Source organism: Cornus florida, unplaced genomic scaffold (genome assembly GCF_030987335.1).
Source record: "Cornus florida cultivar Cherokee Brave unplaced genomic scaffold, ASM3098733v1 CherokeeBrave_3.0.0_Hap2_Chr11, whole genome shotgun sequence".
In the NCBI taxonomy this organism is placed as follows: Eukaryota; Viridiplantae; Streptophyta; class Magnoliopsida; order Cornales; family Cornaceae; genus Cornus; species Cornus florida.
This window is the reverse complement of record NW_026775581.1, coordinates 111,956,609-111,975,426: the sequence shown is the minus strand read 5'-3', so window position 1 is coordinate 111,975,426 and position 18,818 is coordinate 111,956,609. Positions and strand designations below refer to the sequence as shown.

Here is an 18,818-nt window from a genome sequence, read left to right as displayed (position 1 = left end):
TAAATTATATATAAATATCATTTATATAAAATCTAAAACATAACTACCATACCAGTCCATTTAGTTTGCTCAACAAACTAGAAACTAAGTCTTCCTCCTTACTTGGTAGCATGCATAATTTTCTTTAAAAATCATGATATCCCTTTCCAGATCATAAACCAATATTCCTGGGTCTTTAAATATGTTATATATATCATTTTAAAAACCCATAATTAAATTTCAGTATTGCATTTTAGCCCTTGCAGTCCGAAAACCACCAAAACCACTAACTGGGCATTTATAAAAATGTAGAGGAGGCTCCAATTTTAGGTTGAGGAGGCTACAATTTAAGTTGAGGAGGCTCCAATTTAAGTAGAGCAGGCTCCAATTTAAGTTGAAGAGGCTCCAATTTAAGTAGAGCAAGCTCCACTCCTCTTGGAGCCGCCTCTACATCATGTAGAGCCGGCTCCACTTCAATGGAGCAGCCTTCATTGAAGGGTGGAGCCGTCTCCACTCTCCCAGCCTCCATTTTTTCCTTTTTCGGCGTGTTCCAGACCCTCTGTCTTCCATTTCTAGGGTTCCTAAGTGTCTAAACTAGATCCCAACACATTCCCAACATGTATACTACATAGTATGCATCATAAATTTCAATTGAAAACATCTAATTATGTATCACAATTCAAGATTACACAATTTACATAAAACTGTTGTAATTTAAAATTGACATGGAATTTGGATCAGTTTTAAAAATAGCATGCAATCCAACTATCAGTTTTAAAAGTTGAATTAATCCCTGGAGACTATAAAGAATACACAGAACACAAGTTTACAGGAAGGAGATAAAATGAAACTTTCCTTTAGGTTTCGGTTTGAAACCTTAAAACGTCGTCTCTATAATCTGGCAACTCCACAACCATTCCTTCCTCCTCTGTCCACTGCTCTCTACCTAGGTTGCTCCTTGGCTCAACTCATGAGCAATTCCCATTATTAATCTCCCAAGACCCTCTCTGTTTATTCTCAAAACCATTCCAGAGCCTCTGTTTTCCCCTCTCCAGATAATACGTGAATAGGGTTTCTCAAACCCTTGCAGACATATATTGTTCTATATATATAGGCTTCTGTAAAACCCTAATCCTAATCCCAGCCTACTTATACATCGGCTTATCTAATTACATAAAACAAAACCCTAAACTTAAGTACACGCAAACACTATATTAACAAATGACCAAACAGTTACGTCAATTATAATTAAATAGATAATTAAATAAGATATTTGAAACAAACAAACCAAGGAACAAATAAATAAATATTATTAAATAATACATTCCAAACACATCAACAATTGAATTAAAACAATTTCTAATTTATAATTAATTTAAATACACCAAAAACAATAAATTAATCAATCGAGCAAATACACATAAAACAAATTCACCATTAATCAATTAAGAACCCAAAACACAAAAGTCACATAATTAAATAAAAACGCAATAAAATCAAAATTAAATTCCCATTTTATCCTTTTGAAAACTAAGGGTATTACATAGAGGAAGATTATAATTGTTCCTTATGGAAACTCTTTGTAGATGGCTCTTCAAATCAAATGGGAGCAGGAATTGGAATCAAATTGTAAACACCAGAGGGCACCACGCTGAGCCAAGCGATCAAACTTGAGTTCAAAGTAACCACCAACGAGGCTGAATACGAGGCATTATTAGCTGGGTTGAAGTTGGCTAAAGAGCTGAAGATTAAGAATCTAATTGCTTATAGCGACTCACAGCTAATCGTTCGGCAAGTAACTGGAGAATACGGAACCAAAGATAAGACTATGGAAGCATACCGAACTGTGGTTCTGCATGAGGCGAAAGATTTTGATCAGATTAGGTTCATTCAGTTGCCGAGGGAGTATAATGAAGATGCCGATTGTTTGGCCTGTAGTGCATCCAGTTCTGGAGAAACACTGGCTAGGGTCATCCCGGTTGACGTGTTGATCCAGCCGTCTATTTTTGATGAGCAGCCTGATCCGAGCGCTCAGCAAGTTAATGTTATACCATATGAGCCGAGCTGGATTGATCCGATCATGGCTTTCGTATGTGATGGTGTGCTACCTGAATAGAAAGATGAAGCGAGAAAAATAAGGTCCAACGCCGCGAAATATGCTGTTGTGCGTGATCAATTGTATAGACGGTTATTTTCAGGTCCATACTTGAAGTGTGTTACCCCAACAGAGGCTAAACAGATCATACGAACCATTCATGAAGATGTATGCGGAAATCATTTAGGAGGAAGATCTTTAGCACACAAAACAATGACACAAGGGTACTTTTGGCCAAACATGGCACGGGATGCAGAAGAATTCTTTAGAAGATGCGATAAATGCCAAATGTTAGGACCATTGATACACCAACCACCTGCAGACTTGCACGTAATGGCCACGCCATGGCCTTTCGCGCAGTGGGGGATGGATGTGGTTGGCCCTCTGCCAACCGCAATATCGCAGAATAAGTACGTTCTGCTAGTAACTGATTACTTCACCAAATGGGTGGAGGCAGAGCCGTACCCTAGTGTCATCCAAACTCAAGTAATACGCTTCATTTAGAATAATATTATCTGTTATTTTGGCATACCAAGGTCGATCTTTATGGACAATGGAACCAATCTCGATAGCAAGTAAGTGAAGGAGCTGCTGGAAGAATATGGAATTAATCAGAAGTTGGCAGCAGTCAGTCATCCCCAGGCTAATGGTCAAGCTGAGATCATGAACAGGACAATATTTGCCTGTATCAAGAAGAAGCTCGAAAATGAAAAAAGAAAATGGTTAGATGAGCTTCCGAACGTCTTGTGGGCTTACAGAACAACTCCAAGACGGTCGACCAGGGAGAGCCCATTCGCTATGGCGTACGGCACCGAGGCGGTGATACCAGTCGAACACTAAGTTTCAACCGTTAAAAGTTTGGCGTGGAATCAAGAACAGAATGATAGAATGTTAAGGTTTAACCTTGATCTGCTGGAGGAGAAAAGGGATGCAACCGTAATAAGGCTTGCTTCTTATCAACAGACGTTCGTAAATAGCCATAACAAGAGGGTGAAGCACAGAGACTTCGCCCTTAGCGATCTGGTTCTGAAAAAGAAGGTGGGGATAGTTAAAAAGATGTTTTCGCCGTGGGAAGGTCCATACAGAATTGCAGAAGACATAGGAAAGGGGGCATACGTCCTGGAGACCATGGCAGGAAGGTTGGTCAGTAAACCATGGAATGCCACACGTCTCTGAAAAAGTACTACAAGTAGAAGTAGAGTTTAATTCCAAACAATATACTCGTTTTGAATTGCATACTTGCAAGTGTAGAAATTTTTAAGTTTTATGAAAAAAGCTTACTTTGCTTAAAAATTAATTGACATTCTTCCTACGTAGCAGAATAAGTGGCAACCGGCACTACAAGCTGAACGCCAAACACTTGCTCAAAATAAACCAATGCCGAGTGGCAAGTTGCATTCTAGCCGAGCGCCACACACTTAGCAAAGTTAGTGGCAGCTGGCACTATAATCTGAACGCCAAATACTTGCTCAAAATAAACCAATGCTGAGTGGCAAGTGGCATTCTAGCCGAGCGCCAGGCACTTAGCAAAGTCAGTGGCAACTGGCACTACAAGCCGAACGCCAAACACTTACTCAAAATAAATCAATGCCGAATGGCAAGTGACATTCTAGCCGAGCGCCAGGCACTTAGCAAAGTTAGTGACAGCTGGCACTACAAGCTGAATGCCAAACATTTGCTCAAAATAAACCAATGCCGAGTGACAAGTGGCATTCTGGCCAAGCGTCAGGCACTTAGCAAAGTCAGTGGCAGCTGGCATTACAAGCCGAACACCAAACACTCATTCAAAATAAGCCAATGCCGCGTGGTAAGAGGCATTCTAGCTGAGCACCGGACACTTAACAATGTCAGTGGCTGACACTACAAGCCGAATGCCAAACAAATAAAGTTTAAAAGATTGAAAATTGAAACTTGAAGAATGGAAGTTTTGCTAAAAAATAAGTATTATCATTCCTATTCTTTCATTACAAAATAATCCTGAGGTACATAACTTGATGTTCTAAGGATACACGAAAATACATTTAAAAATAAAAAAAAAACAAACAAAAAAAAAACTGATGCAAAAGATTACAGAATGCTAGTTTTCACGATCTTCTCCAGGCTGTGACTCGTTGTTCTTCCCATCATTATCCTCTGGCCCATTGTGGTCCTTTCCATTCTTAGCTGCACCATCATCCTTGGAGGGAGAATCAAGATGAATCATCCCTTTCAGCTAGCATAAGTCTGTCAGAGGCAACTGAAGTGGAGGACGGGATAGTAGTAATTGGAGGAATGTTCAAAGGATGAAAGGGTGGAACAACCCCTGAGGCTGCAACCTCTCTGCATTCGATAAAGATATTCTCAGCAGGGTCGCAGGGTGGATTCTGGTAGTTGCTTGGTGGATGAATGTCCAAAGAGGCATCCAACTCATCCGGACCAGCACAGGAGCTAGATTCACTTACAGGGGGAGAAAGGTCAATAAAGCCGTCTCTATACCCTTCAGCATACCTGAGGGCACTGGTTCTGGTGAAGCGGGCAAGGAGAGCTCTCATGCCCCCCTCAACTTTGCTAACCATATTCAGCAAATAAGAGTGTTCACTTAAAAACTTCTCCTTTGAGTTGGCATGAGACAGCCAGTTAGCAATAAGTGTACATCGAAGGTCTCCCTTCTCAGCCCTCAGTGAGTCCCTTTTAGTTAGGGCGACGTTCTTCTCGGTCTTCAAGACATCAATTTTATCCTGAAGAGAGTCTTGCTCAGCCTTAAGGGCCTCCCGTTCAGCTCTCAGGGCGTCCCTCTCATTTGCCAGAACGTTTTTCTCAGTTTTTAAGGCGACAGTTTCTTTCTCTAACTAGTTCAGCTTAGACTCAAGCTCAGCAATTTTAGCCTCAATATGGGTCTCCATTTCAACAGATCTTTTGAGGCCTGTAGAAAGAGACTTGAGTTTCTTGTTCAGAGCCTCAATGGTCTTTTGAAAGGTGAACATCCCAAATAGAGTCTACATAAGAGGAAGGGAGGTTCAGGTCAGTTCAGCCACTAAAAAGTTAAAGTAGAAAAGAGACATATTTTAATAAGAAGAAAAGCTACCTCTATGGTAGCTGCTGGGAACCACCGGTACATCTCACTAAAGGCCATCTTGTTTTAGATTTCAAGATCCTTGGGAGTCCAGAAACCCTTATAGAAAGTAAAAGAAGTGAGGGGGTCCTGGTATATAGAATCTATAGGACCAATGGTCGAGCCATCTTCATGGCTGAGCAGAGGGCGCCATGGAAGAACGGATGATGCAGGACCAAAGGTTTTGGCAAATTCACCCTCTGGAATGAAAAGCTGAGCTGGAGGCATAGTTTCAGTTATCCTGAAAGCCATCCTAGTTTTTCTGGGCTGGTAGGACGTCACCTGGTCATGACCGCCCTCAACCATTGGCCTCTTTCTCAAACTTTTCTCTGACATACCAGCTCTAACTGGCCCTTCATTGTTCTGAGACCCCCAGCATCCTGAGTGCTCTCTGAAGAAGTGTCAGACAGAATGTTTGAAGCAGGATGAGCCTCAGTAAAATGATCCATAACACAGTTTTCAGCATGGATGGGTTCAGAAGGACTACCAGTAGAATGATCTATGACTTGAGTCATAACTGGAGCAGTTACAACCTGTTCTGGGCCTGAGATAGCAGAGGTGGATGATGTTGTAGCAAGTGTAGAGGAAGATATGGTAACAGGAGCAATAGAAAGGATGGGAGCAGAACGCATCCTCCTGCTAAAAGATGGAATCTGAATGCTCTCCATTGTAGACCCTAGGAAAGAGATGTCAGAGAGGTTGTCAGGAGTAAGCAAGTCTATAGCTGAAGGGACGTTGTTTAGCACACTCTTTTGTAAGATGTCTAGCCTGGCCCTGCAAACGCTATAAACCAGTTCATCATGAAGAATTTGAAGGCATCTACAAAGAAAATGTGACGTTTTCGATTTTCAGCATTTTTCATTTTTCTGGAATTTTTGTCGCCGCAAGGGCATTTCTGTCTTTTCACGTTTTGCGTGCGGGATTGTGGTTGGGTCCATTTCATTTCATGCATTTTATTTGATGCACCATGTGCATTTTATAGAATTGTGTATATGTATATGTAGGTGGGGTAAAATTTAAGGCAAAAGAAAAAGAGAAAAGAAAAGAAAATTGCGGGGCCCACTATCATTGGTTATAAGGCTTGGAGACCACATTTTGGTCTCCATTTCTTCCTCTCTCCCATCACTCCCTCTCCCCCTTTATTCCCTCACTTTTTCTTTTTCTTTTCCTTCATATTTCAATCTTAGATCTCTCTCTCAACTTTTGGAGTTTTGAGGTGCCGTTTGCGGCAAATTAAAGAGCGCATCGAGGGCTTCAAATTGATTAGAGCCAATCTTCATTTGGTCACCATTTGGGAGATCTCTAGAATCCTAGGGTTTGAAGCAAATTGGGGATTTTGCATCATTTTAAGATAGGGGTCTCTAATTCACACCCTTCTTGTACTTTAGTGAGTTATTCTCCTATATTTGTGGCTAGCATGCTCAATTTAAGTTGATTGCTTGTTTAAATTCTTTAATTGTGTATATGAAGAATGTATCTATGTGTACTTGTTGATTGCATGGAGATCGTGCTTAATTATTGATTAATTGTGCCTATTGTGTTTAATAATAGTGCTAAATGATGTTGTGAGCAAGCATGATAATTTTGTGATGTTAAATTCCCCATTTTATAGTATTGTCAAAGTATGTATATGCATTCAAAGCATTGCGCATGAAAAAGGGAAATACGGTTTTGATATGAAAAATGGGGATTTTGGGGAAAGAAGTTTGATTAAGGTATTTTAGAAAAACCCGGTCGCCGTGGGGGTACCAAAGGCCAGAGGGTTAATATAGCTTAGAGGGAACTAGATAGATTACCCTAGCGTGGTTGAGCTAGCTGGGCCCAAAATGATGCCGCGGAGGTACCAAGGGTCAGGGACACTAGCCAATCCTTCTCTCGCGTCGCTGCGGGGTCACCAAAGGGCTGGTTATGTTAACCATTTGAAAGTGACGGTTATGTTAACCGTTTGAAAGCGATGGTTTTGAATGATGAAAATAGGGAGTGACATCTACATACATTGCATTCCATAACATCATGTGGTTTACACTGAAAACGGATGTTATGTTACTTTTTTCCGGCATAGTATGACCCCATATCCCATTGCTCTGTTCTTTGTTTAGATTCAAGGGGCTACAAGAGGTATATCTTAGGCACTACCTACTGAGCAATTTGCTCACCCCATTTTACTTAACATTTTTTAGGAAACGGAAAAGAAGTAGTAGACGCCGACCATTCGCGAGCATAAAGATGACTAGCACACCATTTTGATACCTTTTGCATTGTCCTGTACTTTTGTAAAGTCCCATGTACTAGAAAAGAATATCTATTTGTAAATCATGGCCATGTAATATAATTGAGACACTTGACTATATTTTAATGTAAAGGGGAAACTATGTAATTGCTTATAATGAATGGTTGGTTGGTGACGTCTTGTTGGAACATTTTAGGGTATCCAATTTTTGTATAATGATGAACAATTGCCGTGAATTCGGAGTTTGAGTCCATAACAAGTTCACTGTGGGTTTTGTATGCATTAAACACAGCTTGAATGCCATTCCAGTAAGCATCATGGCTCAGATGCCATGTTTCGGCCGGCTGATCCTCACCATTAGCCGACCGAAACCCCATGGTCAGCTAACCGAACCCCATCGTCAGCCGACCGACAGTTGAAACAGTGAAAGTCCCGAGAGTCTGTAAAATTCCTCATCATTTTGGCCGACCAACCATGTTGGTCAGCCGGCCGATCATGCCTTGGCAACCGACCGATGAAGGCCTATCAGCCGGCTGACTGCTCCTTTTGACCTGAAATGTTGACCAGCATTGTAAGCCTATATCCTTGAGCATTCTGAGTGAGTCTTATGACAAGTTTGAACATAGGAAAGGGAGTGTATGACCTAGTTGACCTCGGGTTTGGGTAAGGACCCCGGGTAACGGTTAAATCTCCGGATTCGGGTTGTTATAGAAAAGTACAAAAACGGGGAAAACAACTTTCACAGTGGCATTTAGTGGAATGTGTTTTTAGTTTTTTATAACCAGAGATAGAGCATACTCCAAAGGAGGAAGGGATGAAAAAAGATTGGCCGAACGGAATCCGCCAATTCCCACTAACCCCAATCAAGTTTTGTCTCCAACCTTTTTCAAATGAGTTCTTATCTGTGCGGATCAACCGTTTGTCAATAAGAAAGAAATGATAGTACAAATCACTTTGTTTGATTTTGTTAATTCGGTAGCAGAGGAGGAGGTTAATGATATCAAGATTGAGACCCCTGTCAAGGTTCAAGAGCCAAAGGACTGAAATTACCCTAAGGAAGTTAGGGTTAACTTGCAGAGGGCAAAACCCCAATTTGCTGAAGACGTAGCAAAAGAATGGGTGTAAGGGGAACCTAATGACGTTTAAATGGATGGCAGAGAATAAAATTTCTTTAGGAAGGAGACCCTCACCAAAGCTCCCATCTAAGTTTGTAGGGTAGATCCTGAGATAAACGTCATTGGGAATGCTATTTTTGAAATGAATGGCGGTCAAATTTGAGGGAGCCATGGAGAATGGGAGGAATCTCTGGTAATGAAGGTTTTTCTTTAAAAAAGGATAATAAAAAAAAAAAACTGACCTTGAGGAAGAAGTTTGTGAAGTACTTAGCAACAACACAGTAGCCAAATCGCGAAGGAAAAACTCGCCGGAGAAATTGAAGAAAACTTGCCGGAAAGTGCAGGAAGATAACAGACGAGATTCAGGAAGACGACAACGGAGAATAAAAGTAGGATATGTTAAAGGAAAACAAGGGGTGAGAGGATCAAGGTTTTTAAAGAGAAGATATAGAGGCAACACAAAATTCAAAAGGTTAAGGTAAAAGTGGCGCAGCAGATCTCGGAGTTTGAGTTTTCGTGCCAGCCGTTCAATTCCTTGTGTTATCGCTTCGAGCCGTCAGACCAAGATTGTGTCTTTTCAATAATCTCACCCTAATTAATTCGGGGAGAGATTATTGGGGGCAGATGAAGACACCAAAAGTGATCCGGGCTTGGTATGATTCATATTGCTAAGAACGGGTTGGGTATGGGTAACCAAGATGGAACAAGTCCTCGCTGAATGAGTCCAGGTCTAGGAAGTCATTACGGAAATATTATGATGAAAGAAGTTGAGCCCAAACAAAAGGAAAGAAGATAGGTTCAGCTTAGGAGTGGTTATAACCGTCTAAGTGGTTGTAACTGTCTATAAATAGACAGAAATGAGAGGGAAAAAGGGTTGGAAAATTTTTGGAAGTGTAAAGTTTCTCTCTACAATTGAGGAAAATTCTTTGTACTTTCAACTACCTATTGAGACTAGTTTGAAAGCTCCTACTAGACTCTGAAGATGAGCTAATTGAGTAAAAAGAAAGGAGGAGACAAGTCAAAATAAGGAATTGTTGTCTACTCTTTAGAGTGAAAGTCGCCTTGCTTAGAAAATTTTACTCAAAATAATCTTATCTTGATGTTTTTCGATCAATATGATTTAGACAGTTGGTCAATGTGATTTGATTGAAATTTGATGAGATTGGATTGCACATACACGCATGTGAACTTGTTAGACAAATTTCTAAGTTTTCATAAAAATTGCAAGTTGAATTTCATGTTGTGATTGCATGCTTGAGACTTGATTTTATTGAATAATTTGTGGAGTCTAAAAATTGTGTTTTAAAATTCTCTAAAATTCTTGAGAAATTTTTGGATCTCATGTATACTTGAAATTTATGGAAATTGCCATTACATTATTTTTGTTCAAATATCAGGAAAAAAAAAATTGAAAAAAAAATTCCAAAGAGATTTTCCTTTTAGTTTTTAATAGAAATTTTTGTTTGGATGAAGATATCATGTGTGTGATTTTGAGCATGATTGGTTCTATTTATCTAGTGGATGGAACATGTGTTATCTTGGATACTTGTCTTTGGTTTCATTGCTACTCTATATCATCATGTTTTTTGCTTATTGCAATATCTTATGCATGGAGGTTTTGATCTATTTTCTTGTTAATTCTCCCACGTTATTTCTTTTTTTTCTATGTTGAGTTTTATTTATCAATTTGTAACAAAAAAGGGGAGAAGTGTGCGTATTTGAGAGGGAGAGTTTCTAGAATTGAGGAGGAGATATATATATTGATTGTTTATCTTTTTTGATGAAGCTTCACGGGTAGTTTTTGTTAAGGTAATGTGCAGATTACAGATTGCTACATGTTTTGAAGCTTCATGAGGTTCAAGAAAAATTCCGTTTTTTTTCTTTGACAATCATTGTAATTTGTTTTTTCTGCTTGGGTAGATTACATGTTGTTTTTAGGGTTTTGTCACGAAATTGCCAAATGGGGAGATTGTGAAAAATATATATTTTGTATATTGGCGAATTTCGTTGTCAAAACATATCCGATCGAGTTGTAATTTTTCGGTTCAAAATTTCAAGGTTGAAGATCGGATGCAGATTTGAAGAAGTTCAAGTGTTCATGGTTTACTACACTCTGGAATGATGAGAACAATGCTTTAGAAAGGTATGTGAGTAAGTGAGAACAATTTAGGGAGTTTAGAAGGTTGAAGGGAACAGAGGTTTAACTTCTGTCCATTGGGAACCGGTAGAAAAATCCTTGAAACAGTACCAAACCTTGGTTCACAGCAGAGTTCTTCACTGCCCTTCTTGAACCGGTACCACAGTTGGGAACTGGTAGCCAAAATGCTTTGGAAAGACTTCTGACCTTAAACTGGTACCACAGTTGGGAACCGGTACCAGGAATCCTGACAGCATCAGAATTTCAATTTCTTTATCCGTTTTGATTCCTTTTTGGACCAAACTTCCTTTCAAATCCTATGCATGAAATTTTCTATATTTTCAGAGGGATTAGGACATTCTAAACTCTATATAAACCTTAATAGTCATCTAGGTTTAGACACGGCTTTTGCATACAAAATTCAGATCTATTAAAAGCCATCTTTGAGAGATATTTTTTATTCATTCAGAAAATCAATCTGATTTTTCTGATTTTATTTTTGAGAGCACACACATAAACCCAAGAGTGATTTAGTAATGTTGTTCTTTATCTCATCGGAATTGAAGTATAATTGAAGATTCAGAAATTCCGAAAAGCATTCATTCGTTCTTCATCAAAGAAAAGGGGTGAATTGATCACACTTTGAAGGGGTCAGAACATTCGTGGAGTGTTGTCTGATCTACCTGTAACTCTTCTACAGAGATACAAAGATCAAGAATAAGCCTGAGGTTGAGAGCTATTGGACGGAGGAGTCGCAAAGCCAGGGATTATTAGCAATTGATTTTTGATAGAACGATAGGGTGTGAGACTGAGTCAAAGTTCGGTATATATTGCTTCAAACATAGTGGATCGTTTATCTCAGGACTGCACAGTCCAACGAGGTTTTTCCTATTACAATTGATCTATTCTACCAATTGGGGTTTTCTCGATAAAATTATGGTGTCATCTCTCAAACTCTATTTACTTTACTTGCACTTTATTTTTGTTTTGTGATTTGATTTTAGTTTTATTTCGGTAAAATTAAAATAAGTAAAAATTGGATAAAAGTGCAAGTTGAATCTATTTATCATCTCTTTAGATTATCTATCCATATTATATTCCACAACTATTTCGTTGCGCACAAACTCCTACCAGAGAATCGGAGTTGCGGCATAGATTCAGCAACTATATATATATATATATAGAACACCTGAATGATTTCAACTATTAAGCCTAAAACGAACTCAGATTGAAAAATATTAACTTAACGATTGCTGACTTGATATAATGCCAATTACCAATGAAGATGACTGAATTCAGGCAATTCTTACTTCTTAATGAGAACTAGCCATTACTTAATGTGACTGTTGCACGATGCTCACTGTAATTACTTTTTATTTGTCATGGCTTCCATATCAGTCCTATCAATGTTACAGTAAATTTTACATAGATGTGGCGAAAAAAAATTTATTTTGCATAAACATTTGTAATATTTGGCAAGTTCTTTGAAATGAGGGAAACAATTTTATTTTTACTAATTTACTATTATACTATTTTGTATTTATTATTATACCTCTTTGACAAAAAGAGAACTTGAGAATTGTTTGCATTGAGAATTGTTCTCATCCATGGCACCTTTTTTGGTGTCTATTTTAATTTTAGCTGGAGCCACACAATCTCATATTACTTTGTACGGTTAGATAAAAAAATATATATATATAGTATTACCATCTTTAGGCATTTGCATTGTTATCTTCATAAAATATAATCATCAACTTATTTTTGTTATTTTAAAAGTTTCCTAAAGTTGTTATTATTTTTCACCTAGGATGGTAAAAGAAAAATAATTATTGTACAATAAATTGTTAAGCTTGCTTTTTAAATTGATCAATTAGACAACAAATAACAAAGTGGAGTATCTTACTCTTTGTTATCTCCTGTGCTAATAACTTTTACCATTATAATGATAGTATGTTACTTGAACTTCACCAATACTAGTAATTAATTTCAGTGATTAGTTCAACGGTTAAAACATCACTAATCGACAATGATAGTTGTATAATTTCACATGGTTATTTCACATGATAAGACATCAACAACACAATGACACTAATTTGTTACGGATATCATCGGTCACTATTATTAATAATAATTAAATGCGTAGGAGAAATTATTTTTTTCCTAAATTTTAAACTAAAAAGTAACTATGTTAACTTTTCAAACTACGTTTAAAAAAGTGTGATGGTATGGCTCATTGTGGATGACTTATTTTTTAAACCTTTGCAGAAACCCTTTAGCCTGTTTCAATTAATGTCCCTGTTTTTTTCATTATGTCCACAAAAAAAAAAAAAAAAAGAAAAAAAGAAAAAAAAAAATATATATATATATATATATATAAAGAAGAAGAAAAAGATAGGTGCTATATGCATAACATAATTTAAAACACACTTAGAAGCTTAGCAAATTCAAGGTCTGAGTTCGAGTCTCGATGAGTGTTATTTATGGTTAGTCTTTATTGTTCCTGTAATAACTTACTTAGTCCGGGTGGGTTGGCTCATTTTCGGGTTCTCAAGTATTAGTCGGGTTGTTGAAGGGTCTTCATACCTTTCCGGATACCCGAATTAATTTAAATATATAAAAAATATAATAATTTAAAACACACATATCTCATTCCAATTTATATATATTTGCTTTACCATTAAAAAAAAATAAAAATAAAATCCCAAATTTTACCAAACACCTCGCAGGTTCTCTCTCTCACCACACATACTTGAAGAGAGAGCCATCCAAATAGACAGTATCTAAAAAGTTCCATTCCAACCACAAACACGCGCGCACAAAATATCAGTGTCTCTCTTCTCTTTCTCTCATCACTGATCGGTGGCGAAAGGCAATGGTGATGACACTCAGAGCCTCGGCCACCACTACACCTCCTCTCCCATCGCCTCCTTCTTCACTACCTTTACCACCCAGAACTTTTTCTCTCTCTAAAACTACACCCAAATCTCAATTCAGACCCACCTCTTTATCACTCCCAACTTCAACCACTCTCTCTCTATATGCTTTCTTCACAACCCCCTACCAAGCCAAAGCTCTCGAACTCCCCAAAGACCAAATAGTCTCATCTCTCACTCAAGTAATTAATTCCACACATTACACACTTTCTTCCCAAAAATCTCATCTTCTTTCCTCAAACTCATTTCTACCCATTATGGTTAATTCGATTTTTCTTCTGTAAATTGTAGGTGGAGAGTACGATTGATCAAGTCCAAGAAGTGGGTTCGAATTTGTTTGATGTTGCACAACGTGTTTTTCAAGTTGTGGCCGAAACTGTGAAGCCAGGCATTGATGTGGCGTTCCCAATCTTGAGGCAGGCCGGAGAACAGGCGGTGAAGATTGCTTCTCCGGCGGTTTCCGAGGCTTCGAAGAAAGCCCAAGAAGCAATTCAGAGCTCAGGCTTTGATACAGAGCCTGTTCTCACTGCTGCTAAGGTTTCAACTTCCCTTTAATTGCTATAAATTATATTTTGCAATGTACATTTTGCTGTATAAGTTATGGAACCAAGTGACTAGCATAAGATGTTTTTGAATTGGATTCTGTTGTTTTCATACTTAACTCTATTGTATGATTGCTTACTATTTCTGGAATTTTTGTATTGATTTGAGATCACTGTTCCTGATATGTGGTTTGAATAGGGCTGAATCCCGATAAAATTAGTATACATTTGAATGCTAATTTGATGAGGAATGGGTGTGCATAGTAAAAGGCAAAGTTTGAGCCTCATTTAAGATATGAATAAGCTAATTACATATAGATATTGGGGTTGGACTACACCGTGGAAATTGAATAACCCCAAATTTTTATTTTAATTTTTTCCCATCATATGTGTGATTATTATGTCTGTCCTATTAGTTGATTTAGGTATTTCTGTTTGCAGAAGGGCAGTTTTTACAATAAAGCATTCTTATCTCTATATTACATTATGTATTCTTCTGTAATTTACAATTATCTTGTGTATTCAGATTCTAGTATAATGCAGTGAAATGATTCACTTTCCAAGGTCATCTAGACTCCACCACAACAACAATAACAACCAAGCCTTTTCCCAATTATTTGGGGTTGGCTACATAACTAGTGTGTTTCCATTCGCTCTATTTAAGGCTACAGCCTCAATCAATCCACATGCTCTCATATATATTTTTACTAACTCTACCGACATTAACTTTGGTCTTCCTCTTCCCCAGTATTACCCTCAATGTGGGCTATGCCACTTTTCCTAACCGGCGCACTTGACAGTCTTCTTTGCACATATTCAAACCATCTTGACTGATTTTCTCTCATTTTATCTCCAATTGGAAGGTCATCTAGACTCCATTGGACATTGAAACGATTAAAATTTGTTATCCCTTAACACTTGGGTGACTATTAGTGTATTATATGTAAATGTTGAATTTGAGCAATTTTAATTTGTTTGAAAGTTCTGCTTTGGCAGCTACCGTATACAAATAAGAATGATATTTTCGATTGCAGACTGTAGCTGGTGCAGCACAAAAGACAACAAAGATAATTGAAGATGTCAAACCTATAGCTTCATCAACGGTAGAAACCATCTCATCGGCAGACCCCATTGTAATTGTTGGAACTGCTGGAGCATTATTTCTGACATACCTCCTCTTTCCTCCCATTTGGTCAGCCGTCTCTTTTAGCCTTCGTGGATTTAAAGGTAAACTAGTCATTTCATGTCTAAAGTTGCTTGTTATGCAAAAACAATGACCAAATTTTAGAGCAACAACCTTTTAATTATTATTATTATTTATTACTTGGATAATAATAGTTTGTGATTTGCAAATGTATTCTGGTGCATAGATTTATTATTCAGGAATTAATCTGAAGTTACAAGGAACAGTTGCCATGGTACTCTTTTTTTTTTTGTTAATTTGTAGAAAGTTTGGTCTCAGTTCTGAGTGGAGAAAAACTTACATGTGAGAGACAGAGAAAGACAGGAAAGAAGTTCATGTCAGCATATTTTATTTTGTCAAAACAATTCCAATGTGCACCATTTTGTGAGAGTTTCTTGGAAACTCATAATTACTTTGGAACTGTTGATTAAACTCAACATGTAATACAGGTGTAAACAATTAACTAGGTTTGTGGTTGTCAGTTTCTAATAACACTGGATTTGATACATATGAAGATGTATTTTTATAAACAAATTATAATACCCTGCTGCAGTTTTGTTATCACATCGTTCATTGTAACTTACAGAAACTTATGATAGATGGCATGGTAATAGAATCACTGGACATCCTTAGGATGCACACTTTCAGTCTGATAATTTTTAAAGAATATTTTTTTAATAACCTTTATTTTCAATGATACAATAAGATCAAAAGATAGAATATTGACTCTTTCCTTTTTCCTTCTTCTTCGTCTTCTATTTGTTCTCTTCTTTTGCGTGTCTAGAAGAAGAAATATTTCTCTTCATATGGTGCTTGAAGTCTTGGCCATTTACTTTACGCTACAGGATTCTGGTTATAAAACTTCCTTTTTTCAAATTTTTAGAGGGCATGGGGAGAATATGTTATTTAGGGAAAAACTCAAACAACTTAGAATTTTAAGTTACAACTTGGAACCTAGGAGAAGTAGTAGCAGATCACATGTTATGTAATTTTGTGCTTATTGAATTCAAGTACATACTTGAATCCATGCAACTTATTACAAACATTATGACTACTACTATATTATTGTGTTTTCTTTCAAATGAATGAAATGTAACTTTAAATATATATCTCATCTGAAACCTTTATTAATTTGCTTCAATATATGATTTTCCAGTTATTCAATATGTTCTGTAAATACTTTTTTATATCTTTTAATTTAAATTTTACAATTTGAAGTATGATTAAAATGCTATGGTACATAATTTTTTCATTACCTGCTTTTACCAGTTTATATTTATTGCTTAGATATTGGTTTTTGTCATGGTAAGTGCGAATTTCTTTTATTCTGCCCATTTTCATGACAGATGAACCAAAGTTGAGCTGATAGATCATAAACATTTCTCTCTTCAGGTGAGCTCACTCCTGCTCAAACCCTCGATCTCATGTCAACAAAGAATCACCTGATGATTGATATCAGATCGGAGAAGGAAAAAGACAAGGCTGGTATTCCTCGCCTTCCTTCCGGTGCCAAAAACAAGATGATTGCAATACCGTAAGCAACTCCTGTCTCAACCTTCAATTTCATTCCAGTAAGCATTGATTAGTATGATTTTTTCTGATTGGCTTTTGTGCCCCTCAACAACTTACCAGTCTGAGATCTTAAGTACTGGGGCTTGGCTTACCAAATAGATTTTGTCGTGTTTCAGGGAAAAACAGAAATGAAAAAAAGAAAAAATATAAAAGTCACATACCATGCACCCGTTTTATTTACAGTTTATAAGTCTGGATAAAACAAGAAATTAGGGCTCTTTCTAAAGTTCCCCAACATGCAAGATTTGAGAATTTTTTTATGATGACACAGATGCAATTTCTGGAAGAAGTTTTTGGTGTGCTTATGATGATGCTAGGAAGCCTGTGGTTGGAACTTCCCTGCAATTTGGAAGTTTGAATCCTAAATTTCTTATATGGTGGGATGCAAGATAGAAGTTTTGTGTTGTCTGTTGGCACGAAATAAAAGCTATAGAAATTTTCTCTTTAATCATAGCATTACTATTATTGTGTCCACTGTTCCCTATCTATTTATAAAATAAAAAAAAAAAAAAATAAATAAATAAATAAACAAAAAAAACAAAAACAAAAACAAAAAAAACAAAAGTCCACTGTTCCCTAACACAACGGTTGCTTTTAATGTTTCAGTTTGGAAGAATTACCAAGCAAACTAAGAAGCCTTGTTAGAAATGTAAAGAAAGTAGAAGCTGAACTATTAGCTCTGAAGATTTCATATCTCAAGAAAATTAATAAAGGTTCCAACATTGTGATCATGGACTCGTGAGTTCCTCCTTTCTCTTCTGATTATGAATTATATATAGTTACAGAGACCCGATTTAGCTTCACTTCTCTGAAACTTCTTTGTATATTCTTTCATAATTCATCTTTTTGAAATGTTCAGTTACTCGGATTCAGCCAAACTAGTTGCTAGAGCACTTACAAGTCTTGGATTCAAGAATTGTTGGATTGTGGCTGATGGGTTTTCTGGAAGCCGGGGCTGGATACAAAGTCGGTTGGGAATAGATTCGTACAAGTTCGCTTTTGCAGAAGTTATCTCCCCATCCCAAGTAATTCCCGCAGCAGTCAGACGTTTTGGTACAACCGGCTCGGCAAAGTTTCTTCCTGGGAGCTCTGATTGACATTTTTTCTTTCAGCTTAAGTCTTGTGATGTGTATCCTTGTTTTAGATTAGAGAGTCCTTCACAATCATCTCCTGTAAATTTTTGACCAGTTTTAATCAATTTGGTCATCTTTTGCCTCAATTTTTTTGATAGTTCACATGGTGTGGCTTGACATGGAAAAAGAATATGTAGAGTAGGGTGACACTGATATACCAAAATGCATGACACACATGGCTCTGGCACTCATGTGTAGTATGAAAATTCACCATTTCAATTAGGAATAAAGAGACTTGATTTTTTATTTTTTTTAAGGAGCCTTCTTTAGCATTGAGCACACTGTTGCTTCTCAGATTTTTATAGTGTTTTTGGATTGGAGGAATGGAAATAAAAAAAGGGAGAGATGCAATAAAAGAAAATAGGAAAATGATATGACATGCCACTAATGTTTAGTTTAGTTTTCTAAAAAAACAAATTCAAGAGAAATGTTACGTTTAAAAAAAAACCAAATTTTCGAAAGTTTTTTTTTTTTTAAATTATCAATCAAAAAATATTTTATACTATTTTCTGATTTCCAATTCTCTTTTTGGAGGACTGTTGTTTTCAAAAGGTTGCTCCTGTGTTTTCAAAATTTCCCAAAATTCCATTTAGTTGTTCTCTGCAAATCCTCACTCTTGCAACTCAATTTCTAAAAATTATTTTTCAAAATAGTCTAATTTTCTGATTTTTTGTCACTCCAAAACAAAAAAACACTGTTACGAAAGTTGCAATTCAAGAAAGGCTTATGTTTTCTCAACACTGAATCAAAGTACCCTACCCTATATCTTTGCAAATCAAACCCTTTTCACTATAGTGCAGGAGTTTGA

General features: G+C 37.0%; 1 protein-coding gene across 1 annotated transcript; it reads left to right on the top strand.

Moving 5' to 3' along the window:
- The first annotated feature begins 13,425 nt into the window (after positions 1-13,425).
- On the top strand, positions 13,426-18,096 carry LOC132282382 (calcium sensing receptor, chloroplastic). Its single transcript, XM_059784043.1, has 6 exons — positions 13,426-13,762; positions 13,872-14,117; positions 15,157-15,349; positions 16,698-16,839; positions 17,484-17,615; positions 17,737-18,096. Exons 1-6 carry the CDS (start codon positions 13,520-13,522, stop codon positions 17,972-17,974), a joined length of 1,194 nt encoding a protein of 397 aa, XP_059640026.1. The 5' UTR covers positions 13,426-13,519; the 3' UTR covers positions 17,975-18,096.
- Positions 18,097-18,818: the final 722 nt, after the last annotated feature.

Excerpts from the sequence above, each read along its gene's own strand:
- LOC132282382 (XM_059784043.1), top strand. The coding sequence starts at position 13,520 with ATGGTGATGACACTCAGAGCCTCGGCCACCACTACACCTCCTCTCCCA. Across the intron at positions 13,763-13,871 it reads TAGTCTCATCTCTCACTCAA|GTGGAGAGTACGATTGATCA; the intron begins GTAATTAATTCC and ends TGTAAATTGTAG. Across the intron at positions 17,616-17,736 it reads AACATTGTGATCATGGACTC|TTACTCGGATTCAGCCAAAC; the intron begins GTGAGTTCCTCC and ends TGAAATGTTCAG.